Source organism: Asparagus officinalis, chromosome 7, assembly GCF_001876935.1.
Source record: "Asparagus officinalis chromosome 7, Aspof.V1, whole genome shotgun sequence".
Taxonomy (NCBI): domain Eukaryota; kingdom Viridiplantae; phylum Streptophyta; class Magnoliopsida; order Asparagales; family Asparagaceae; genus Asparagus; species Asparagus officinalis.
This window is the reverse complement of record NC_033800.1, coordinates 54,695,216-54,721,241: the sequence shown is the minus strand read 5'-3', so window position 1 is coordinate 54,721,241 and position 26,026 is coordinate 54,695,216. Positions and strand designations below refer to the sequence as shown.

At 37.9% G+C, this 26,026-nt stretch overlaps 1 protein-coding gene and 1 long non-coding RNA gene across 2 annotated transcripts; one reads left to right on the top strand and one right to left on the bottom strand.

The window, feature by feature from the left end:
- LOC109849223 lies at window positions 421-1,466 on the bottom strand. Its single transcript, XR_002249033.1, has 2 exons — window positions 1,156-1,466; window positions 421-765 (listed from the first exon to the last, which is right to left on the bottom strand). It is a non-coding gene; the product is annotated as an uncharacterized LOC109849223 (long non-coding RNA).
- On the top strand, window positions 5,165-25,477 carry LOC109850772. The gene is made up of 9 exons (XM_020420842.1): window positions 5,165-5,514; window positions 11,918-12,004; window positions 12,403-12,492; window positions 13,634-13,714; window positions 13,887-14,078; window positions 14,174-16,300; window positions 19,443-19,589; window positions 22,808-23,184; window positions 24,950-25,477. Exons 1-9 carry the CDS (start codon window positions 5,461-5,463, stop codon window positions 25,071-25,073), a joined length of 3,279 nt encoding a protein of 1,092 aa, XP_020276431.1. The 5' UTR covers window positions 5,165-5,460; the 3' UTR covers window positions 25,074-25,477.

Below are 26,026 nucleotides of genomic sequence, written 5' to 3'. Positions count from 1 at the left end.
CTAATAAGCCTGTTAGCAATGGTTTGAACCGTTTCTAATAGATTAGCAACGGTTGAAACTATTGTAATTAGTCCGTTACTAATAAGGCCGTTGCAATTAGCTTATAGCAATGGTGTACAACCGTTGTACAAGTAACAACCGTTACTATTAGATTATTTTTTAATAAAAAATCCACATCAGCAAATCTCAACCATTGCTATAGTGTATTAATAACGGGAGGCAACCATTGCTATAAGGATCAACTTTTAATTCTATAAAACAATAAAATGTCCACGTCATAAATCCTAACCATTGCTAAAGTATATTAACAGCTAAAATAACCACGTAAATATCACTGCTTATTTTCACAATCACTAAAATGAAACAAATAATAACCTTTGTAAATAAAATTAAACGTAATTTGATTAAACAAATAACAAGTGTTTGACACATGTTTTATTAACAAATCAAACAATATGCTAATTACAAAGCCTCTACTTCTTTAGACCATAGGTTTACATGGTTCCTCGCTCCTTCACACTCTACAACTCTAAATTTGAAATGCAAATCTAATAAATCAAAACCTACCCAAAAGACCTACAACAGAAAGAAATAAACCATGATTAAGTAAACTTGAACAATAAAGACCACTAAGCCCATGTCTTATCAACATTGCAAGCCTTTCCTTCGTCATGTCTCTGGCTTCTTCTTCCCACTGCATCACACAAAACTAATCTCCCCTTCACCATCTATCACCTTGGAACCTCCATCCATATCATGCCATGTCTGCCAAAAGTAATAGAAATTTAGATAGAAAAAAAATTTCAAGCCTCTACAGATTTCAATAGTTATCGACATTATATTCACAACTAGTTATAGTTTTAAGCATCTTCATGTATAGCATCGAAAATATTATACAAAAGGATAACACAACTTCAAAGACATGAATACCATTACATACAAAAAACACTATAAATAATGTCAAGTGGAGTGAAACTTTATATTGATCTAGGCTACACATATTTGTACACTCATTTTCCGAAAGGATGTGCCAGGGCATTGTCACTAACATTCTTAAATAATTAATTTTTCCTAACCATCATATAATCCACAATTAATTCCAAACCATTTGCAATTTAATAATATTCCACAAAAGAGAGATAATGATGTATTTACCACTACAGATTAGTTTCAGATAGGTTGTGATCTCATGATAGAAAGGAATCACATACTATTATCATCTTGGAATCCAATGCACACAGGGGAAAAAAATTTAAAAGTAAATTAGATAACTAAAAAAAAATAGAGAATTGCAACATGTTCATATTAAAAAGTACCAGAGAAAAAAACACATTTCTAATAGATCTTACATTCAAAGCAAAGAGAGAAAATATTAACATTGCAAAAATCATGCTTGAACCTGGGCATGGTCGTTTTTCTGTATACGTACACAACTTAACAGAAAGAAAGTGTCGCTGGTGAAGAGGAGACTTGATGTTGAACACAAAAGACAACTCTCCTCGCTGAGACAATCCTTATATGTTAAGCACGACGATGGTTGCCTCATAATCATCAATGGTGTGAAGGCTGAAATCAACATTCATTCATGTTGTTTTTTGCATCCCTTCGCCTCATATCTCTTGTTTATACCCGAAATATATTATCTCAAACAGTTACCAATATCAAATGAGAATTTGTTATTACTCAAATAAGAGATATTGTACGAACAACGTTCCAACAGAATCTAACTCCACCTCAGATTAGTAGAAGAGTATTCGAACCAAGTCACTCAAACTGGGTGACAATGTCTAAATATTCCGTATCCAATGGTCAGATATGTAAATCTTGCATTGCCAATCGACTTCAGAATTCAATCCGCACACCCTTTTTTTTTTGTGGGGTGGGGGGTGGGGGGGTTAACTCTAGTCTTACTAATTGCCTTATGATGCACTTATCTAAAATCAAGATAATTTTAACCTTCCTATCAAACTGATATCCAAGCATTCATGATCACTACCAATTTTTCATCCATATTTATACTCGTATCATATAAATTTTTTTTTTCCCCATCAAAAGGAACTAGTATTGATTAACATATTTGACATGGATATGTCAATATTCGCGTCATATATAGTTCCAACATGACCTTCAACGTGCTCACCGCCCATGATATCAATCATCGCATTGAAGTAAAAATGTCTGTTCACTTGCTCTAGACTCCATTCTGAGCGTCTCAACACCAAAATCTTTTTCCACGGCCCGCTTTGGAAAAAGTAACCATACATAGACTTCATTTCTTTTGGATTTGGATCCTCTCCACTACAAAAAAGTAGTGGAGAGACCACTGCTTTTAATCTCAATCGTTGAGTGTTAGATTTAGATTGTATCATAACCGCCTACTAAATAATTAACGCTTGAGATTAAAAGAAGTGGTCTCTCCACTACTTTTAATCTCAAGCGTTAATTATTTAGTAGGCGATTATGATACAATCTAAATCTAACACTTACCATACCCCCGTGTATTGCACTCATTCCTAATTTGACAATCTAAATCTAACACTTACCATACCCCCGTGTATTGCACTCATTCCTAATTTGCACTAAAAAAAAATCATAACCATCAACTAGATAATCAATAGCTGTGATTATGTAGTGGTCCCTCCACTATTTTTTTTATAGTGGAGAGGATCCGAATCCATTAAAAGGATTTGGATCCTCTCCACTACAAAAAAGTAGTGGAGAGACCACTACTTTTAATCTCAAGCATTGATTATTTAGTAGGCGGTTATGATACAATCTAAATCTAACACTTACCATACCCCCGTGTATTGCACTCATTCCTAATTTGCACTAAAAAAAAATCATAACCATCAACTAGATAATCAATGGCTGTGATTATGTAGTGGTTCATCCACTATTTTTTTTTATAGTGGAGAGGATCCGAATCCTTCTTTTTGAAGGGGAGAACCAATTTATGGGCCCCAATATGATGTCTGCGACTCAATAGTTTCTTTAGCTTTTTTGTGAGATAGAGAGTGACAAGGGCATCCACTACAACAGTGCCACATGAAGCTGGGTTTTCTTGTTGAGCAAAGAGAGGGCATTGTTCTGGTAGTCAGACGCACAAAGCAACCTTTTTTTTTTATGCTAAATTGGTCCATGGTCTCTTCATGTTGAAGGGGGCCTAACGTAGTGTTATTATGGTAAAGGCATCATAGGATTGAATCTCATGCACGTGTGGGCCCCATACTTGGTTGTCCACGGTACTAGATAACTTCTAAACCAATTTTGGCTGGGAGGATCATGAGTTGAGATCGGACTTTACATCGGAAACAATATGATGTTCGTTTATGCATGATCGTATGTATTTGAATTGAAGAAGACGGGGGTTTATGCGTTTCTCGCGTAATCGTACGTAGACCCCCCCATGAAGTAGTATTCTGCTTTCCAGCTTATTACTCAAAGAAAAATTCCCCCTCCTATTGGATAATGAGTTGGCCATTATTAAAGATGACCAACTCATTATCCAATAGGAGGGAGACACGTCACTTGTCCCCCCTATTGGTCCCATATTTTGGGTCCCTGTAACAAAGCTCTTACTCAAATAGTTTGATTTTGGCATATAGATCCCTGAGTGAGAATTTATTGGCTCGTTTAATTAGTCTCCGATAAAAAGATAAGATTGTTTCTTTTCGACAAAATCAACTACGAGAGCAATAAATTCTAAAGCGCCATAAATATACTTTGCGGATTCCATGGTGCGTTTATTCATTGAATTCAACTTAATTTACCTAAACAGCGAGAAAACCTTATTATATATTTTTATAATTATATTTATAATCAATGAGAATATAAATTTATCCAGTTCCTCCGCGACAGCTTATGAAGTGGCAGGAAAAGAGTGGACGTCTTTTTAAGTTTCCAGTTTGGCAGGAGGGAATTAGCTTATGAAGTGGCAGGAAAAGAGTGGACGTCTTTTTAAGTTTCCAGTTTGGCAGGAGGGAATTAGAAAACTTAAGTTTTCCTAATTCATGGATTAGTATGCATAAAACTCTGTACTGATTATTACGTTCATAATGTCACATCTATATATATCTAATACAAACCCTCTTATACTTTTTTAGCATGTACGCTGTCCCTCTTACTTAACTCTTACCACAAAACAATAATAGTTTTTTCCCCCCTCAATGCGCACATGCATTTGTGCATTTATTTCGATCGTGGACAAAGGTAGATTCAGAAATTTTAGTTATTGGAGGCAAGATGACAAGTCTACAAATATAACTAGTATATGTACTTTTACGTAAATACTAATGACACCAAAACCAAATAAACAAGGACAAATTTTGAAAACAAACACATTTTGAAACTTATTTATAAAAAACTACATATTCTTAACTTATTTGCTAAAATCAACTCAGTTTCAGCCAGATGGCTGAAACTAGGTCGGTTTTAACGAAAAAAATATCAAACTTCACGGGACTTGAAATCCCGTGAAGTTTTGTTATGTAAAAAACTTCACGGGACTTCAAGTCCCGTGAAGTTTCGGACATTTTTTCATCAAAACCGAAGCTTCTATATTAATAGTACAAATAAGATGCAAATGGGTCGTTTTTTATAAATAAGTTTCAAAATAGGCTTGGTTTCAAAATTTGTCCAATAAACAATATAGTACAAGCAAATATAATAAATAGAAGTATTTTAATGAAAATCTTTACAACTGTTCCCTCCTGTGTTTTCATATTGTGGATAATATTGAATGATTTTCTATCTATGCTATCAAATATATTCAACTAGTCGTCTCCCATGCAATTTCGTGTTCGATTCTATATTATGTTTATTGCAAAATAAAATTAGAGATTGATTTTACATAATAGAGGGTCACATAATCACATTGGATAATACCTAATATATTTGTTAGCCCCAGTAAGGGCAATTGAGATTCGAGGATAGTGTTGCAAATAGCCATGATCGGCGGGTACACGTACAAATACTTTGAATCATTGTTTATAAACTCACCGCAGGTGACAACAACACAAGCGTCTAGCAAATCAGTGAGGACCGTACCGTACCGAGCAAAGCAAGCGGAGGGGGCCAGGGGCCAAAGTACAAAAAAAATTACCAACTGAAGGACCAAAACGTAATTCTCCGCATCAAGACTGCGCTGTTAAGCGAGGTGTTTGTTTTCCTCCTCGCTAATTATTTTCGGATCAAATCAGCTAAAAAAGCAGCTGCACAAAAAAGAAACGAGAGAATCTCGCTCTCCCTCTCTCAAAGCTCTGACCTTTACTTACAACTATCCTTCATCATCAGCTTCGATTCTCCGAGAAATCTGGAGGTTTGTTAGCGCCGGCATTTGGATCTGAGCTCTAGGGCTCAGTGGCCTCGATTGGATTCCGATGGGGTTCTTGATTGGATTAGGGCGCGGGAGAAGGCGGGGGATCGTCGGAGGTTGCGATTCTTGAAGCGGCGGCTGCGGCGATGGCGGCGGCGGATCAAGGAAGAGGCGGTCCTGTTGAGAGGGACATCGAGCAGGTAATCGTTTTTTTTTACTTTACTCTTTTGATTGGAGAGATTTGATGTCGATTTCTTTTTTGAGCTGTTTTTTATTTGATTGGATTGGATAATCTAGATTAGGCGTAGAAATGCACGTGATGTTCGAAACAGGGTTCTAATTTGATTAAAAAGTTGGGTTTCGGGGATCATGTTTCTTTCTGGATTTAGGGTTCTAGACAGTGGAAGAAGGAAGGATTGAGTATTTGAACGGATAGAACGTAGAAGTGGAGAGTGTAACTTTGTTTTATTAAGAATTAGGATTCTGAGTGCTAATTGGGACAGCTTTTGGGTACTAGAGACTTTGGTATTGAAGAAGCTCAAAATAGCTATCAGGGTTAGAACTTCGAAATAACAATCTTTTGTCCATGAGCTCATTCTCTTGTTGAGTAATGTGCTTGCCACTCTTAAATGCACGATGGGTATCAAGTTTGTCATTATTTTACCACTTTTATTCAATCATCTGGCCGTTCGTTGTCACTTCAACATGCACAAATGAAGTGGATGAGCTTTTGAGGGGTCCTCATTGGGTACCGAATCTGCCGACCTTTCATCCATTTGTGCTTTGATCAATCTCAATTCTGGTCTTTGGTAGGTAAGTGAATTTTTAGGAGTGCATTGCTATACTATTCTCACTCGTTGCCGATAGGTTTCTTTGCTTGCTTGGATCTATTATGCAAACGATAGCGACGTGTAGGTTGTCTAAAAATTCTTGCAGATAATTGATCCCCATCAAGCACTGATAATGGAGGTTATAATTCGATTTGACTTCCATAAGGTTACAAATTGAAGAACTTCATAACGATCGACGAAGGTTACAATTCAACAACCTTCATAACAACCGATGAAATTTCTAATTCAACGACCTTCACAATCATCAACAGGAGTTACAGTTGACGACTCTCACATTCCAAAGAGACGAGATGAAGATCACAATCTTTGCAACGCTCTAACTAAATAGGCTACAAATCAATGGTCTTTTCAACTCAAAACACGGAGCTAGTTGCCACGTTCAAAGAACAAAACGCAGAGCTCACCTTTGCATTCCAAGAACAAAACGCAGGGTTCACTACTGCGTTCTCAGCTCAACACGCAGAGCTCAACTCCGCGTCTCAAGTTCAAGACGTAGAGTTCATGCCCAGAATACGAATTTCGTGTTTGACTCGTTCAAACACAAACTGAACGGTTCTAAAACCGTTTCCCACGATTTGAGGGGGATTACATTCCACTTAGGAGCGATTTTAGGGGTTAATTACACCCCTAAAACTCCTATAAATACCTAAAAATCAGCTTTAAATGGATCTTTCGGATCATCTGGAGATCGAAAAAAAGATCTTGGCAAAGAGGGGCATTTGGAGTCTTGATCTTCTTAGCTTTTGTGGAGGTTTTTGTGAAGGTTTTTCTTTGAGCTTTCGGCCTTGGCTTGTGAACCATTTCAGTTAAATTTAAAAGGATTAATTTTCTTTCCGAAATCAACTCTTTTATAGAGTTTTAAACTCATTTAGTGTTCGAAACTTGCATCGCAAGTTCTCTTAAACTCGTTCAGAGTTCTACCAAGTTCTACGAAGCGAGGTGAGATTCAAGCTCCCATCGACACGAAGAAGAATCCAAGTTTAAACAAAGGGGAGGGTTTCCGTTGATCCCTTCTCTCTTTTGTAAATTAAAAAATCGATATAAAAAAATTATAATTTTTTTCTAAATCAGTTAGAGAGATTGTAAAGAGGGATTGTATACATTCTTTTTCTAAGTCAGAGAGATAATACAAATTTATTCTCATTTCTTCTTCAATTTTCTCACAAACAAAAGATGGTCATTTTGCTGGGAATGAGCTTTTTCACCGATGAAGAAGTAGTGGCGCAATCCGACATCAACTACGCTGGAACGACGGTCAAAACTCTGATGGTGGAATTCGATCAAGTCAAGTATGAGGAGTTCCTCTCCTCCGGATCCCTTAGCCCCAAGACTATGTGCAAGATCCGTAAAATCTCTAAGGAGACCAAAGCTTCAATTATGGTCAACTCACCAAAGGAAAGTCTCTCCCCCGGGTTAGACTGTTCAGACAGTCTTTCCTCTGAAGGAGAAGACTTTAATCCAACTAAACTCGTCAATCGAGTTGAAAGTCCTAAGCCCACGTCTAGGCAAAAGACACTGGGCCACAAGAGACCTATTGCCGCGATGATGGATGATGATGTCGTTGTAAAAGCCTTAAAACAGGCCAAGAAGAACGCTGCTCGTCGAAGAAGAATGTCCCAGCGATGGGCACAACTCCGAGAAAGCTGATCCTCCAACCAACGCGAACTTCGTGTTCGTGAGCCTAAACACAACCCTGAGCTTCGCGTTTCTACTTTAGAACGCAAGCCTTGAACATGAGCTTCGTGAGAACCAGACTGAACGTGGCTCTCAATGGCACGTTTTACAATCAAAACGCGGACCTCAAGTCCACGTTGAAAGTGAACTTCAACTTCGCGTTTCCCAGTCAAAACGCGACCCCGCGTCGTCAATGAAGAACGCAACCCTCGCGTTGCCAAACCTAAATGCAGACCTCGCGTTTCAAGTGCCAAATACGACCCTCGCGTTCCAAGTACCAAACGCGACCCTCGCGTTTTATTGATAAAACACGAACCTCACTTTTCAAGTGCAAAACACAATACAATACCTAATGTATACCGTGGACCTTCAGGGCGTTGCCCCGAACCCCGTCGGGGGTCGTCTACTCCCCTCGGACCCCCCAGCCAGGGGCATGGCGCCCTCTGGACCCCGAACCCCGTCGGGGGTCGTCTACTCCCCTCGGACCCCCCAGCCAGGGGCATGGCGCCCTCTGGACCCCGGCTCGCTGACCGGGCAGCGAAACCCTCGTACTAGGTTATTCGTAGCGCGACTAGACTGATGTGTGGACATAAAAAGTCTACGGATTCAAGTCATCTCAATAAGATCCAAGTTCACCAGGAACCAGTCTCGTCCAATCATAGACTGGGGGTTCCAGTTCAAAACTCGCGTTTAGTGAGTAACTCTCATCGAGTCCCTGCGACGGATTTGAGAAGGTTTTTATCGAGAGAAAGACCAGTGCAATAAGTCGCTCATTCATGTTAATATGAATGACTGATTTTTGCAGTCCTCTCGGGATGTCAATGCTGCTCACATGCGGTCAAACTATCAGTGTTTGACCGATTAACAAACGTTGTTTTGCCCAACAAACGACGACGTTCTCATAGGAGGAAAACTTCGGAGGATGAATACTTTGGAGTTACTTCCAATAAGATCGGTAGAGGGAGGTCATCAATCTCTAGCTTCGAAAGATCTCCTGGTTTGAAAGAGATCCCGAGTGAGTCTAATGGAATCTATCAACACACTCGGACTCGAAAGGGAGTTATACCCCCTGTCAATTATCGGATATTAGCTAAAGGAATTAACTCTGATGATGAACATTTAGCCATCGCAGAGTCTCAATCCTCTAGTTCTTTCATAGAACATGAGAGCTCCGCTTATATGGCAGGATGTCCTGATGATCTTATGAAGAGACTTGATGAGCAGCAAGTCATGCTCAAAGCACAACAAGAGACCATCGATGAACTCCGGAGCTTGATGACTCAAATTGTCGCAGACAGGGCCAAGTCCCCAAAAACAAACTCGCTGACCCAGTGCATATCTTCCCGAAGAGGAGGATCATCTTCATTCCGACCTGTTACATCAAAGAGAAAGAAAAAGGTGAATGAAAGTGAGACTTCTGATCAAGAAGCTCACCGTATAAAATCTTCTCTGAAGAAGGGAGAGAGGCTGAGATTGAGCAGAATCCTTAGTCGGCTAAAATGGAGGAACTGGAAGCCCGTCTTAATATTATTGGCAACAGAAGCGAGCTCCAAGATGAGGGAGTTGTTAGACCCTATCCAGCCGAATAAGATACAACCCCTTATCATCCAAAGTTCAAAATTCCTGATCCTGCAAACTTTTGACGGCACGGGATCACCGAACCAATATATCTCCCATTTCAAGTCACAGACTGGGAATGTGATATCAAATGACGTCGTACTAACTTGGTTATTCATTGGCACCCTCAAGAGAGTTGCCTTTGAATGGTTCATGAAATTGCCTGTCGGATGTATCCAGAAATGAGCGGATCTAGATAGACTTTTCCTGTCAAGATTCTTTGAAGACGACACAGAAGTCTTCAAATGTTCCGAAGCGTGGCTCTTCGATGTCAGACAGGTATGACGTAGTCTACACTGGTGAAAACCTGTCGACACAATTTTCAGACCAACCTCCTAGCCCAAATAGGGGTTGCGGAATGCCGTTTTTGGAAGACGCAAACAAGGATATCTCTAGTTGGTTAGAAGAATTGGTAGTAAATTGATAGCGCATGTCCAGATTGTAGTTGCTTTTACTATTTTGACTATAGTGGAAGTTTTAGATAATGGCTACTACCAAGTTTATACAAGTTGAATTCAGACTTAAATTAAGCCTTAATGTCATCAGCATTCTACAACCACCGAGGAAGATTTAGGGGGTTGTATGGTGTTTATAACGAGACGTGTGTAGATTGGAAACATTTATTAGTGACCTTGAATCCTTGATAATCAAGGAAAAAAGAGAATAGAGGACAAGCTCATTATCGTAGGTTCGCAAGTGAAGCTTAGGGTATAAATGACCTGGTCATTAATTCATCGATACAACAGAATTTTTGGAAAATTGAGAGGAGACCTAAATGTCATGATGATACTACTGATAAATGATTTGGTAAATAGCGATTACAGATCCCATACCTTTGATTAGTGACCTATGGCACCTTAGGATATAGATTATTAAATCATGTAATGTCCCAGAGCATTGTTGTGCACTTCCTTTTTCTTTGCATTTGAAAAGATTGACTGCTTAATCATTCTTCCAATATGTTCATAGGTATTAAAACAAGTAAGGTGCCCTTAATAGCCCATACAATCGAGTGTCCATTTATCACCAGATTATTTACCTGAGTTGATAGAATCAGAAGAACTAGATGATTTTGAAGAAGCACTTCAACCTACAGTAAGAAGAAGAAAAGAGAAGATTACAAGAAAGGCACGCTTAACAAACAAACAAACAGAAAACATTGATTACAGTTAGCAGCACTCAGCCTCAATTGGCAGCAGTCGGCAGATTTTCAGACTTTATAGCCAATTCTGCCTTGTCAGAAGAACAGTGGTAATGCACTGCAATCAACCACCTGGCTGTCACATTAAGATACTACAAGTGGGTTCTAGTCATTTGAGAGAGGCCTAGAGCTGTTTGGAAAGTAAAGAGATCAGTGGTGGGCGGTGAATCCTGCTCTTTGTTTTTCCAGAAGTTGGTTTTTATTTGTTTGTTTATTTATTTATTTATTTATTTTTGAAGGGGGTGTGGGGTCTGGAATACAAGGAAGAGAAGCTCATTAAGAGTAGGACTTTGTTTCGACTGTAAACTTGTGGATGCTACTCCTAGCTTCACCATGCCTCAAGTGTATAAACGTTTTATGGGCTAAAGAAAAGCAAGCAGCTCCTAGCTCATTGCTCTAGTTAGCTAGAAGTCATTATTAACTAAATCTGCAAATTCTGTAGATTAGAAAGAAATCCTTCAGACTTGTGTGGACATATGGAAGCTGCTTCATCATGCCTCAAATGTATGAACATTTTATGGGCTAAACAAAAGCAAGCAGCTCCTAGCTAATTGATTTTGCAATTTGTGTTCGTTTGGATGTTTGTCTTGCATCCTGCATCAAACACTGTGGTAATTGTACATTTATCATCTGGACCATTCCTCTAGAACTTCCTCTGTCCAGGAGACCTCCAGTCTTTCAGGTGCTGTCACTTGTGTTAGTTAAGCTTCATGACCAATTTCCTAGATTTTCTTATTTGCCAACTTCCTAATTGGTTTTATACCCTCTGATTTCCTAATTACTTTTATTGTAAGCCCTTGTGTTGATACCTCCCTTGGCTGGCAACATTTTGGAGGGTTGGTGTCAGGTCGAGAACCAGTGAATATGTCATTAAAACTCTCATGGGTGCTTCTGGACATGGTATTGTGCTCTGTTAACTGACCTCATTTTCAATGAAAAGAATAATATAATGATGATGGGAGGTGATGCCTGGGGGTACCTGATGCACTTCTCTTTTGTTTTATCTTTCTCCCATATTGTCTTCCATATCATATTCTATTTCTTGTTTGTGTGGTTTCTTTCTTGAGGAAAGTCCTCTCAGACTGCAAGTATATCCATATATTAAACAACAAATTATACACCTGGATATCATTTTCTTTTGTCATGAATTTGATTGATGTTTTATTATTGTGTGGATGCAAACTGATATGCCATGGATCTAATTTTGATGATAGAAAAGATTCTTTGAACTGTTGATTAAAATATAATTCTATCTTACAGGCTATAACTGCTCTTAAGAAAGGAGCCTATCTCCTCAAGTATGGCCGCAGAGGAAAGCCCAAGTTTTGTCCATTCAGGCTGTCCAATGTAAGCTTAACTGCATGCACGTGTTTTGTCAAAGATGATGTATGTATCTTACAACATTATTTTCACCAGACCTTGCTTTTCTTAATCAAATCTGCCTTCTGGTATTTAAGTTGCTTCTGTGTCCAAAAGTATTTCATATTGCCATATGGTAGATCGTTTTTTTATTTTGTTGATTAGTCTATGACTCAAATTTACATTTGGTTTCTATTTTCGCTTTGGATGATCCAATGTATATGTTCTTAATTGTTGTTCTTGTGAAATAAAGGTAATTCTTATATATGCAGCTGTAAATGTTTGACATCTTCAGAGATATTAATGCTAACTTGTTTGTTGCAGTTCTTTTTTTAAGTACATATTAAGTAATTTCTTACAATCTGCTGCTCTTTTTTGTTATTCAGGATGAATCCGTTCTAATTTGGTTTTCAGGCAAAGAGGAAAAGCATCTCAAATTGAGTCATGTGTCCAGGATCATGCCTGGACAGCGCACTGTAAGTTTCCAAGTTTATACATGTCGGCCTTTTATATAATCGTGCATTTTTAGATATAAAACATAAAGTAATGAAAGGAAAAAAGAAATGAATTGTGTCAACCACATGGGCATGGAGTTAATAGCTGGCAACCAAAATTTATGTCAACCACAGGAGATTTACTACAATACTACCACTAAGGTGTTCAATCATCAAATTCCTTCTGTAGCAAAAAAATTTCTCATCCTGTCTAATAGTACGCTTTTTGCCTTTTTCAGTTTATGTTCAATTGTGAGATAAATTTTTCTTGTCGATCTCATTTTTTCTATTTACACATAGTCACGAGTCTTTGGAGTTATAACTTATAAATACAAATATATATATTTGCAAGAAAAAAGTCATGTTTTTACATATTTACCCTCCAAATCTACCCTATTTGTAGGTTTACCCGCTAAAATCTAATTTTTCTACTTACCCCTAAAATCTACCACATTGGATTAAAATACCCCTCAATAAGTTATGTTAAAAATATACCCAGTTCCTCATATTCTGTTAAAATGTTAATTAGTTTTAAGATAGGACTAACATGCCCCTAATTAAAACCTTTAGTTATGTTTAGAGAGAAAGATAGGGGAGGAGACCGTTGGTAGCCGGGGATTGTCGGCAAACCTCTTTTTTTCTTAAAGAAACGAGTTCCATTTCAGCCCACAATCATTTGAAAACTAACAGTGTGAAATCCGGGGGTATTTTAACTCAGTGTAGGAGAATATGTGGGTAAATTAGCAATTATGCAGTTGTTGTTTTTTTGGGTGGGTGGGGTGATATAGGTAGAAAACTCAAAAGTATTGATATTCATCTCATTCTAGGTTTATTACAGAACAGATATGAAGCGACTGTGGATAACCATCAACTGCCTCTTTCTGCATTCATACTGTATTCCCATGCTGACCCTTGTATCATGCTTTACGCTAGTAGGCATCTGGTCAGCCACTATGCATTAATTTTCCTTTTCTTCCAAAATTGTGTGAATGAACACTCTTCAATTGTGGATTTTCTTGTTGTCGTAGATTAATTTTCCTCGTGTATGCATATAAATGAACTTTTTGTGAGCTGGTTTTTCTGATAAAATAGATGACTGATCAGAAATTGTTTTCATTTTTAGGCAATTTTTCAGAGGTACCCACGGCCTGAGAAGGAGTGCCAGTCCTTTTCTCTTATATATAGCGATAGATCACTTGACCTTGTAAGCATCGCTTAGATTGTGCATTTTCCATTCTTATTTTATTGACGCTTTTGCAAGTTTAGTGACTATTAAGCCTGCTGATCGATCTTCAGTCCTTTCATCTTAACTCTTTCTATGCAAATTTTGAGCGCTGACATTTCTTATCTTTTGGATTCTTACTCATCTATACCAGATATGTAAGGATAAAGATGAGGCTGAAGTCTGGTTTGCTGGTTTAAAAACATTGATATCTCGCAATCATCACCGAAGATGGAGAACAGAATCAAGAAGTGATGGAATGTCATCTGGAACAAGTAGTCCAAGAACATATACCAGAAGAAGTTCACCAATAAGCTCCCCATTTGGCAGCAATGAGATGCAGAAGGTGCCTCATAATATCTAATAGCTTCCTTTTCCCCCGACTAATCATATTTTCTTTTAGTTATTTCTTGCCCATTCTTAGTCTTTCATTCAACTCAGGATGGAAGAGATCATCTTCGGTTTCGAAGTCCATATGGAAGCCCCCCAAAGAATGGTTTGGATAAGTCATTTTCTGATGTACTGTATGCAGTACCTCCTAAGGGTTTCTTTCCTTCAGATTCTGCTAGTGGTTCGGTCCATTCATTATCATCTGGATGTTCTGACAGTATAAATGTGAATGTGAGGAGCACCGCAACAGATGGATTTAGGGTAAGTTTATCGAGTGCTGTAAGTTCATCAAGTCAAGGTTCTGGACATGATGATGGTGATGCCTTGGGGGATGTTTTTATATGGGGTGAAGGGACTGGAGATGGTATTCTAGGTGGTGGAAGTAATAAAGCTGGAAGCTGTTCTTCTACCAAAATGGATTCTCCCATGCCAAAAGCTTTAGAGTCTGCCGTTATACTTGATGTCCAGAACATTTCTTGTGGTGGAAAACATGCTGCCTTAGTTACTAAACAGGGTGAGATCTATTCCTGGGGGGAGGAATCAGGGGGTAGGCTTGGGCATGGTGTAGACTCAGATGCCTCACATCCGAAACTCATTGATTCTTTAGCGAATATGAACATCGAAATTGTAGCATGTGGGGAGTACCATAGTTGTGCCGTTACGCTTTCCGGAGACATGTATACATGGGGCCAAGGAACGTTTGGGCTCCTTGGGCATGGAAATGAAGTGCATCACTGGGTGCCAAAAAGAGTGAATGGACCTTTGGAGGGTATACATGTTTCATCAATTTCCTGTGGACCTTGGCATACGGCTGTTGTGACCTCTTCCGGTCAGTTGTTTACTTTTGGAGATGGAACCTTTGGTGTTCTTGGTCATGGAGATCGTAGAAGTATCTCAATACCCAGAGAAGTCGAATCACTGAAGGGGCTAAGAACAGTGCGAGCAGCATGTGGTGTTTGGCATACTGCTGCAGTTGTAGAAGTTATGGCTGGAAATTCCAGTTCCAGTAACTGTTCTTCAGGGAAACTTTTTACATGGGGTGATGGAGATAAGGGTCGCCTAGGACATGGTGACAAGGAACCAAAACTTGTGCCTACTTGTGTTGCTGCCTTGGTTGAGCCTAACTTTTGCCAGGTTGCATGTGGGCATAGCATGACAGTGGCTCTCACTACATCAGGCCATGTTTACACTATGGGCAGTACCGTGTATGGCCAACTTGGAAACCCACAGGCAGATGGAAAGCTACCTATCCGCGTCGAAGGAAAGCTCCTTAAAAATTTCGTTGAAGAGATATCTTGTGGTGCTTATCATGTGGCAGTTTTGACTTCAAGAACTGAAGTGTACACTTGGGGTAAAGGAGCAAATGGACGTTTAGGTCATGGGGATACCAATGACAGAAGTTCCCCATCTTTGGTTGATGCTTTGAAAGACAAACAAGTCAGAAGCGTTGTTTGTGGTACTAATTTTACTGCAGCAATTTGTATTCATAAATGGGTGTCTGGGGTGGACCAATCTGTCTGCTCAGGCTGCCGCCAGCCATTTAATTTTAAGAGAAAACGCCATAATTGCTACAATTGTGCGCTTGTTTATTGTCATTCTTGCAGCAGTAAGAAGTCTCTTAAGGCTTCCATGGCACCAAATCCTAACAAACCATATCGTGTCTGTGATGGCTGCTTTAACAAGCTGGGGAAGGCGTTGGAAAATGATTCTTCATCTCATTCATCACTTAATAGGAAAGGAAGCATCATTCAGGGTTTTAATGAGATGATTGAGAAGGAGGACAAATTGGACTCTAGATCCCATGTACAGATATCTAGGTTGTCATCAATGGAGTCATTTAAGCATTTGGACGGACGATCGAAGAAGAGTAAGAAATTTGAATTCAATAGCAGTCGTGTATCTCCAATTCCAAATGGAACCTCAAATTGGGGTGGCTTAAACATTTCAAAATCCTTAAATCCGGTCTTTGGGTCATCAAAAAAATTCTTCTCTGCTTCTGTTCCTGGATCAAGAATTGCTTCCCGTGCAACATCTCCTGTATCAAGAAGAACCAGTCCCCCACGTTCAACAACCCCAACACCCACTCTTGGAGGACTTACTTCTCCAAAGTTTGTTGTAGATGATGCAAAAAAGACAAATGATGGCCTGAACCAAGAGGTTCTCCGGTTGAAGGCACAGGTATCTGTTAAATCTGTATCCCCTTGCATTTCATGGTTTAAGCTTACTTTGTTTGATCTATACATTGCTATTGTTTTCTATTGACAAAGCATGTGCCAAATGATAATCATGAAAATTTCTGCATCCTTATTGTTTATGGAGAGTAGACAGTGCTAATAGTATGTATATTACATTAGATCTTATATATACTATTATAAGTTTAGGTTTTTTTATATAAAAGTCATTGTTCTCTTTTGTTCCTTTATTTCCATCAAACTGGGGTTAGCTATGGAGCACAACTCTATGAAAAGAAGGCCCATCAAAATATTTGATAAAATAAACCCACCCACCCCCAGCCCCTCCTTTTCTTGTCAGCCTTTTAATGTTGATTCAAAATTACTGTCCAAGCAAGCGGATACTATAATTGAGTTACAACTTATATGGAATGTTGTTGGTTGCATGGCATTTCAACTGCATGACCAAAATTGTTACTAGATTGTTCTCAGCGTAGATCATGCGGTTGGATGCTTAATCATGAGTGGCATAGACCTTAGAAGCTGTTATGGGTGCATTGACTTGTACCATGGTACACCAAGCTAGTAGCTCAATTTCAAGTCAGCTTTTTCAGTGATAGTACTTTATCCTTTGCCTGATGTTCATCTCCCAACTTTTAGATAGTGAAGTACAAGAAGTCAGTGGTAGTGCTAGACCACTTGATTTAGCAGGTCGTTGCTGTTATTGTATCTCTGGCACAAGCATAGATCTGGTATGTGGTGGAGGCTATAGTCAGGGGGAGTTCATCCTTCATGTGAATATAGCTTTTCTAGCACTTGCATCAAACTGGCTAACAACCTTACATTAATAATATTTTAACATTGATCTAGTTAATTTTGCTTAGTGTAGTAAGTAACTTTAGTCAGTCTATTCCAGATGCCACGGATTGTCTATATACCAAAGATAAGGAACAAACATTTGTTTTCAAGTTTAATTCCTCCTATTTTTATGACATTCAACTGAACTGTGTGTCCTTTATCTATGCTATCTGTTTGTTATGCATATCCACTTTACATGCCAAAGATTGTTACATTGTTACTATGATGTCGCACAAACCGTGTCATGTACACAAATAGATGAAAATATTACTGATCGACGAAGTAAGAGACCAAACACATGCATACACAAGTATATGTGTATTTTCAGGTCTCTGTATCATATTTAGAGAATTATAGTATTGGTCACTTTAGGACACCTAAAGAGGCCATAGTCATGTCAGTTGTTGCTGCCACCATGACTATGCAAAGTGGACAAACAAAATCAAAGATATTGTTCATAGTGGTGTCTATGGTCCATCTCAGATTGCTGCTGCCACCGTGTCAGTGCGAAGTGGACAAATATAATCAAAGATATTGTTCGTTCAGAGAAATGATATTGGGAATTAAGTCTTCAGACCTTAGAGTTACGTATCTTACTCATGTAGCACGAAATAAAAAGAAAAATTAAGAAGGAAAAAATTAAGAAAGAAAAAAAAACCCGAACACTTCCTTCAAGCGTCTGATGGTTTTCAAACATTTCTTTGATTTGATAATATATTTTTGGTTTTTTGACACTTTTTGGATACTTCTCGAAGACATTAAGACACAGTTTATGATCACTAAATTTTATTCGTACTAATTGCACATTGAGATGTATGTTTACTATCCATCTGTATTTAAAAACCCTACGTTATGGAAAACATCGAAATAGTGACTTGACTTGTATTAAATAAGTTCAGCATATATTTCAATATAAGAGATGAGATGCATCATATGCATTTGGTTACTTCTAGTAAGATGATGAGTCGAGACCTATTTCCAATTCAAAATCATAATTGAATGAGAAGCTTGTACTATTAGTAAGCATGTGCAGCATTGGATTTCCATGAGTTGCATGCATGCATTTATTTTTTTAAGTTATGTACAAGCATTAATGTAGTCTCCTCTGTAAACGCACCCAGGTCAAGAAAAACATTGTGATGTTGTCAATTTGCCATGTCCTTGTGGTTGTACTGTGTCATGCGACGTGTCTGTATCATTATTTCTTTATGCATGTTAAGTCATGTCGATGTCTCATGTGGTAGTCCATGCTTCTTAGTTTCATCAAAAGGATGATTTAAGAAACAGTTGAGGCACCTTTAGGGTTGAGCATCTTAATTATATAGGATAAAATAAAAGGACAAAAGCACTTAACAGGTACATAATCATGGCAAATAAAATGGATATGGAGTTAGTGAAACTTCAGGGTATCTTAGTGCAGTCTAGGCCCCCTTTATATACATTAAGTGCTCTAACTAGTTTTTTAATCTTCTACTGCTGTTGGTAAGCCTTGAGATTCTACAAATCTTGGTACGCTACTTATGGTTGCATCTTCCCAAGCAATTTACTTGTTTCATCCAAGAGAGACTAGCAGGATCTTATTGCTTCGATGTCTCTTACACTCACAAGGAGCTGGTGGTGTTGCAACCTCCAGTCATTGGGAATTCATCATTCATATCAAGTCACCTACTCTAGTTTTTAAATCATTCTGCTTAACAATCTTGTTTTATTGGCCAACATCCTAAAATTCAGCTAGTATATTTTAGTTACTGTTGAAAGGCAACTGAACCAGCATATTTCTAATGCCATTGAGGTCTATTCAGATTTGCTTTTGCTACTTGCTCATATTTTAAAGAATTTTGGCTGAACTTTGATTCTTTCTTATCGTCGGAGTCTATATGGCCTTAGGCTTTCAATATGCACTATTATCCAGTTTCCTGCCTTTCTGGGTAATTCTGTCAATAAGAGTTTGATCTTTGAGCTACAAGAGAGTGATGTGTTGTTTCTTGGACACCATTTTGATTTTAGATTAATATGTTACTTTATGGCGTGCAAGATTCATGATACTTATAGAACTTCTTTTACACTGTGCTCGACGCATGATACTCAAAGAGCTTGCTATATGTGTGTTTCTTGCATGTGCTACGTGTCAAACATATTTGTAGCTACAGAATATATATAATGGATTTTGTTCTTGGTTAAATTGTAAAAAGGTGCTGAAATTTTTATCCTATTCAACACCGACACTACAGATTTTCTCATATCAAACTACGTAGTTGAGTTCTCTGACTATCGTTTATTGTTGTTCATAGGTGGAAAATCTTACTCGGAAGGCCCAACTTCAAGAAATTGAGTTGGAAAGAACAACTAAACAGCTGAAGGAGGCAATTGCAGTTGCAGGAGAAGAAACTGCAAAGTGTAAAGCAGCTAAAGAAGTGATTAAATCACTTACAAGCCAAGTAAGATGTTTTCTTCTGAACGATGACAGTAATTGTATCCATTCAATTTTTTGAATTTATAAACGACAATAGCTCTGGACCTGGATAACCTTTATCCGTTATCTTAGTTTCTTAACGTCAGCATTTGACGTCAGATGAGCTGTAAAACAATATCTCGGGAGAAAAGGTACAGGGGAACTTGCACAAATAGCCCAGTTTTAAGTAATATATCTTCAAAGTAAATACTGTATGACATGGACTCGAGGCACCAATGAATATCACAACTCTTCTTGGATTCATTGCCCATGATCTCATCATGATTCCAGTCTTTAAAAGTGCTAATCCGCCTTCAACTTCGAAGTTTACCCTTCTTGTTTGAGGGTAAGGCCTTCACAGTGGGAAGTATCAAATATTTAGAAATTCTTCTTTATAAATGCATGTCTTTGGGAGGCTTTGCTTGGCTAGCTGGCTAGCTGCTTCTATAAATTTCGTTGATTGACCCTATGAATCCTGATGGTTTGGAATGGCCAAAATGTTTGATATCTTATTCCTAGATTTTGCTTGGATAGCAATGGAAAGAATTACTTAGAAAAACAGAAATTCACGTTTTAATTAAACTATTAAAGCCATCACCTTTAATTAAATAGGAGTAGAAGTTTGATAAAAGGTCTGAAAGAGAAAGAAATAAGTGAAATGGACCTTAAAAATCTACAGAAAAGGAGTATGAGGCTTGGAGTTCATTATTTTCCTTTCTGTTGGGTTCATCCTGTTCATTAGGCTTTTCTGCCTAGTACTTGTCTAAAAGTGTATCCACATGTCACTTTTTTTGTGAATTGTCACTTCACAATGCATTAACTTGAGTCATTTATATTGAGATCTAAAGAACATGAGAAAAGTTTGTTCGTCTATTTATCATCTTAATACCACCCAAAAATCTTGCTCGTGTATGCTTAGAGTTAAATACTATTCTTAGCATTTGTCTAGATAATGTGCCACGTTGTTTGTTTACCCCTTCTCCCTAACCTCTGCTTATGTAATCATCTTGTTATGGTCCTTTTCTCTGTTTGTGTCCTTGCACTATATAGTTGGATTTTATGTAATATTTTATATTTTTATTCATTATTTTACATACTTCATTCACCTTAAGATAATTATGTCAAGAGAGATATCAAGTCATATACTTCAGTGGTTGAATGTTTTAGATATTGTGGCATATGTTAGATTGTTATGATTTAAAGCTTGTTAAGACTGGGGAGCACACTCGTGTGTATAATGTGATGCCCCACTAATAGTCCCACGTCGGGAAATTAATGGAGTTTTCAAAGGGCTAAATGATGGGTCTTGAGAGGCAAGTGCGATATTGACTTAGTCAATTTTTGGAGTGGATTGAGCTAAACCACATGTTGAACTCAGTAGGTGGCAGGACTTGCATCGCGTCAATGGGCTCACGAGCCCAGGGGGCGTGACATATTACTGAACCAAGGACTATGTAAGTTGTTATAGATGTGGACCACTTCCATAAAATGGATAAACAGTACAAATTTCCACTTGGAACCAAATTCATTCTCTCAGTTATTGATAGCTTACCTTTAATGTAAACCCATTAGAGAGATGGAGCTGAAACTAGCAATTCTCAATGTTTCTGTTTGCTTAGTATTAAAGAGAAAAAAATAGGTAGATATTAAGTTAGAAAATTGATGGGAACTGTTGATTGTTTAGGTATATTTGGGTACCATTTTGTTTTTCTTCTTTTGTTTTTCCCAAAAAAGAAAAAAACACCATGATGTTGTGATTTTCTCCAAGAAGAGTTCTGGCGACACTCGCGCAGGGCGAGCGTTGCTGTCACTTGCTTCCCCTGGTCGCCACGTGTTCCATTAATCAAATCTAACCCCAATTTAACCCTAACCCAAAATTAAACCAAACCCTGTCACTTTGCTTTTGAGCGAGTGTCCTAGGACTGTCGCAAAAAGGCAGCTGTCCTTACACTTTTTCTTTCTCCAAAATCATTTTAAAAACACTGTTTCGAGTTTTGGTCAACACTAGTTTGATCCTACGCACAAGGCATACACTATCAACCCGCCACCATGCTTCCTGCTATCCAGTTTGGTCTTTTTTCATTGTGTGGGGGACGTTCCGTAGAGCGCCACCTCTCGGTATATATGGTCGAACAGCTTCTCGTTTTTGGAGAAAAAGATTTTGGCGGAAACCACCATCTCACCCCCGCCCGCCCGCCGCCAGCACCTATTATTTTTTTTTCTATATAATCTCCACTCTCATATTGCTGCTTAGGTTATATAAATATTGTACTTTTTAATCATGGAAACTATAGAAGAGAAATTTCCCATTATCACATGTGCGTAGTCTTCTAGTATAGGGTCCCAAGGCCATGTCTAGACAGAGCAAGAGCATGATGCGTCTGCAGAAGAGGAGATGCATGTTAAGGAAAAATAAAAAACTGAGAATAACCTATGTAAAATGAAATTGGAGAAAATAAAAAAGTTAGGGCAAAATGAAATTGACACAAATTAGGGGGAAGTCAAATCCAACTGAACACAAATAAATTAGGGGAATTTTGACAATAAACTCGTGTGGACTGTGGAGGAGGTGAAGGGAAGAGAAAAACATGAGAGGATTGAGTGTGTATCCATAAAGTGTTTGCGTTAGAAGATATTTCTATCAGAAAAAATATTCATATATGAGTCTCATCTTTCTAAAGTTTAATTTAAATTTCATTTTGGATAAAGTGATAGGAAGAATTATTTTAGTATAGTCCACTTGTTGCTTTTATATATGATATATACCCATGCATAAATTTCATGTTTCTGAACTCTGAATATTTTAATAGTAACTAGTTTAAAATTTCATTTTGGATATAAATAAGACTCTTTTAGCATATTCAAACAGTTTCTTTTAGACATAGATTAAACTAAAATGCAAATAACCTTCGTGGTGAATTTGTATCTTTTTTATCTGCGATTATAGCACGTGAAATTATCGTATTACCTGAAAACTTATGAAGCCTGTTAATCCACTCCAGAACTTTATTATTCTTCAATTTTCTATGCGTCTAATTTCTTTAGTGATCTTTGCTTAGCATGCTTGTTCCCAATCCTTAAATCAACGTTACAAAAAACTTCCAAATTTTAAAATTATATATTTTTTTATTGTATTTTCCTTCATTATCCTTTATTCTTTAATGAGTTCAAGCGCCTGAAGTCCCTTATTTTGTGTCAAAATAGTTGAAGGACATGGCAGAAAGGTTGCCTGGAGGGGGACTGAGAAATGGTGGCAAACTCCCTTCTTTAGCATCCTTCAGTAGTAGTCCTGCTTCAAGTGATTTTTCTGTGGCAGCTATTGACCAAATGAGCAGCTTGATCACTTCCCATGAACCAGATTCAAATGGTTCTGCAAATGGAGCTTTAGCAAACGTACCTGGTTCCAATAGCCACCACCGGAACAGAGTCGGTGGTCATTCAGAAGTAAGGAACGGTAGCAAACCACCTGATGCAGACCCGAATCACGAATCTGAATGGGTCGAGCAGGATGAACCAGGCGTTTATATTACACTAGTCTCTTTGCCTGGTGGAATGAAAGACCTCAAGCGAGTTAGGTTCAGGTATGTTTAAAGCATCTTCATGTCTATCCTTTATTTTTCTACATGACAGAAGCCATGGCATCATAGAAGCAATCATTTAGGAAAATGTAGGATATGTTTGCATCAACCTAATGCCTCAACTATCGTATAGGGTTCTAGAGGCACTTTTAAGAGCAGTCTAATGCTAGAGATGGCATTGTGTTAATAGCCTATTAACTAAGACTTAATTTTTACACTCTCTTTGTATATGATATGCAGCAAGACACTATTAATACAAGTGTCATTTGATTAGTCAATCTCATCTGTTGCCTGTTGCATTTAAACTAATATTCTTTTTTTTAATACTTTCTTTTTATATGAAAAGTTCCTCCATTATTTTTCTTGAGATTATTAAGCTTTAAACTGTTTTAACACACTGATAAATGTTTAGGCATACTTTAATGGATTTAGTCAGAGTTCTCCAAGGCTGTTACTTAATGACTTGATGGTCCTCTGCTATAAGATACAAAATTATATGTAACTTAGTTGTATGTTAAAACCAATGGTACCTTGATTTTGCAATGTATCGTCTAAGTCACAACCTATGTTGGTCGGGTACTTCTATTATGAAGCCATACCCGTACCCGAAACATACATCTAGTGAAACTTCATGGATGCTTCTGGGGTGTACGCATACCTCTCTTCAAACATGTACTCAGTTATAATATATGTTTTAATTTACAACACTTGCCATTCACTTCTTGGACTTATCCTACACTTCACATCTATTTCTTGAAACTCGTTAGACATGGGTCAAATTCATTTTTGCCGATATCCAAATTCAAAACTATAAATTAAAAGGTCGTTTGGGTGTCTAGTTCAGAAACTAGCAGATTCCAATTTATAATCAACATAATAAAAGAAACCTAAAAATGTTAGGAATTTTTAATGTAATAACACATGAAATGAAAAACAATAATGATCTCACGTAAATTATTATTTGATATATTTATAATAACACATGAAATGAAAAACAATAATGATCTCACGAAAATTATTATTTGATATATTTATAATATATATAGCCATGTCCCCGTACCTTACAATTTATAAATTTGTTGAGTCCTATACCGATGCCTGTACCCGTTTCCATGCAACTTAGGTCACAACACATATCTGACATTATAATGGACTATTACAGGGTTGTTTTCAGATATCTGTTAGTTGTAAAGAGTTTTTGGCTTCTTCTAGGAAAAAAACCAATTTCCCCTCCAGAGAAAATTTACAATCCCTGAATCCCAGAACATTTTATGATCCTTATCTTCTAACATGCAACAGACTTTAAAATGGGCCCACTGTAGCCTAGTTATGCTTAGTTTCATGAACCAGTGTGTTCTGAAATTTATGCCTTTCAACTATTAAGTCCTCTGGGTTTATTAATCCATTCAGAAAGTTATATGTAAGCTCGTCCAGGTTTTGTTTTCTGTTTTTTCTAAAAAAAGAATACTATAGAAGTTTCGCTAAATTTATGAACTTTCATATGTACAATCATATGTGTGTTCGCACAAATATGTATGCACACATATTGATAATGCTTAACAAGTGGTGTTTCTAATAAAGGCTTTGCATATGAGAGTTAGAATGTCAGATTAATATTCAATCGTTGATTGATTGTTGTATTCTGATACTTCCATATTGTTATGTAAATCAAATGTAATGTATGTTCGTTCCTATGGCATCTGCCAATTTTAGACTTTTATTAGCCTTGAGGCCGATTACAACCATTTTCCTCTCTTAATCTGTACAGTCGAAAGCGTTTCAGTGAAAGGCAAGCAGAGCAATGGTGGGCTGAGAACAGAGCCAGGGTTTATGAACACTACAACGTCCGCATGGTTGACAATAGATCCGCTGTCAGTGTTGGTAATGAATAATGTACCTTCATCCATAAAGGTTGAAATATTCTTTTAACCTTTTTTCCCCTCTTGGTACTGGGGTTTTTCCTTCTTTCCCCCCTCCTATTGGAGCCAAAGCCGCAATCGCAAGTTGTAAATGTGGGTTTATTTTATTTTAGCCCTTGAAAAGAATTGGTGGGGCTCGGTATAAAAGGAATATGAGTTGGGGGTCTTGGTGATTTTTCTCTCTATGGGGAATAGATTGGGTGTGGGTGTGAGAAATGTATATTCATAGTAGCCGGGTTATATTTTGCCTTGTAAATTCTTGAACTACTTGCAGTGTTCTCTCTTCTTGCATCTTTTTGCTCCTTTCTCAATGTTTCCCTTTGGTTTCTCTTTAAAGTATCACCTAAGCAATGTGTAACAAAAGTTTAGAAAGTAAAGCTTGTTCAACTGGCCATTCTTCTCCGCAAGATATGGGAAATCTCTACAGTCCCAGGAGTGTTGTATTTGGTGCTACTGTTGTTGCTTTTGTGCTACTGTTGTTGCTTTTGGTTCTCAAGCCCCAGAAGTCTTATTTTCTCCCCCTATTTTTTCCGTCCTCATATTCAACTTTCCTCATCAAGTGCAGCTGCCACTAGCTAGATGGCTGAAACAGTGATTTTTATATCATGGCTAATTGCTGATAAACCCACTGTAGTTCTGCCAGCGTCGATAGACCTCCGAGTGAACTTTTTTGGCTCTTTTACCCCTAGAGAAAGAAGAAAGTGAAGATTTTTGAGACTAGACCTCTTGAGGGTAAAAGAGTCAAAACGTTCAGTTGGCAACAGCGTCGGCGCTCTATCTGCGACTGATTCAGCAACAGGGGGCCACCTGCATTTGGTCAGTAATTCCATCCGCAGTTAGCCTTTACATCATTTGGGGCAGATTTGTTTCCCCCTTGTTGTGCAAAAAAGAAGCGTACTAACGTGAAATAAATACCCCACCAAAGC

Excerpts from the sequence above, each read along its gene's own strand:
- LOC109850772 (XM_020420842.1), top strand. The coding sequence starts at position 5,461 with ATGGCGGCGGCGGATCAAGGAAGAGGCGGTCCTGTTGAGAGGGACATC. Across the intron at positions 13,715-13,886 it reads GCGATAGATCACTTGACCTT|ATATGTAAGGATAAAGATGA; the intron begins GTAAGCATCGCT and ends CATCTATACCAG. Across the intron at positions 14,079-14,173 it reads GCAGCAATGAGATGCAGAAG|GATGGAAGAGATCATCTTCG; the intron begins GTGCCTCATAAT and ends CATTCAACTCAG.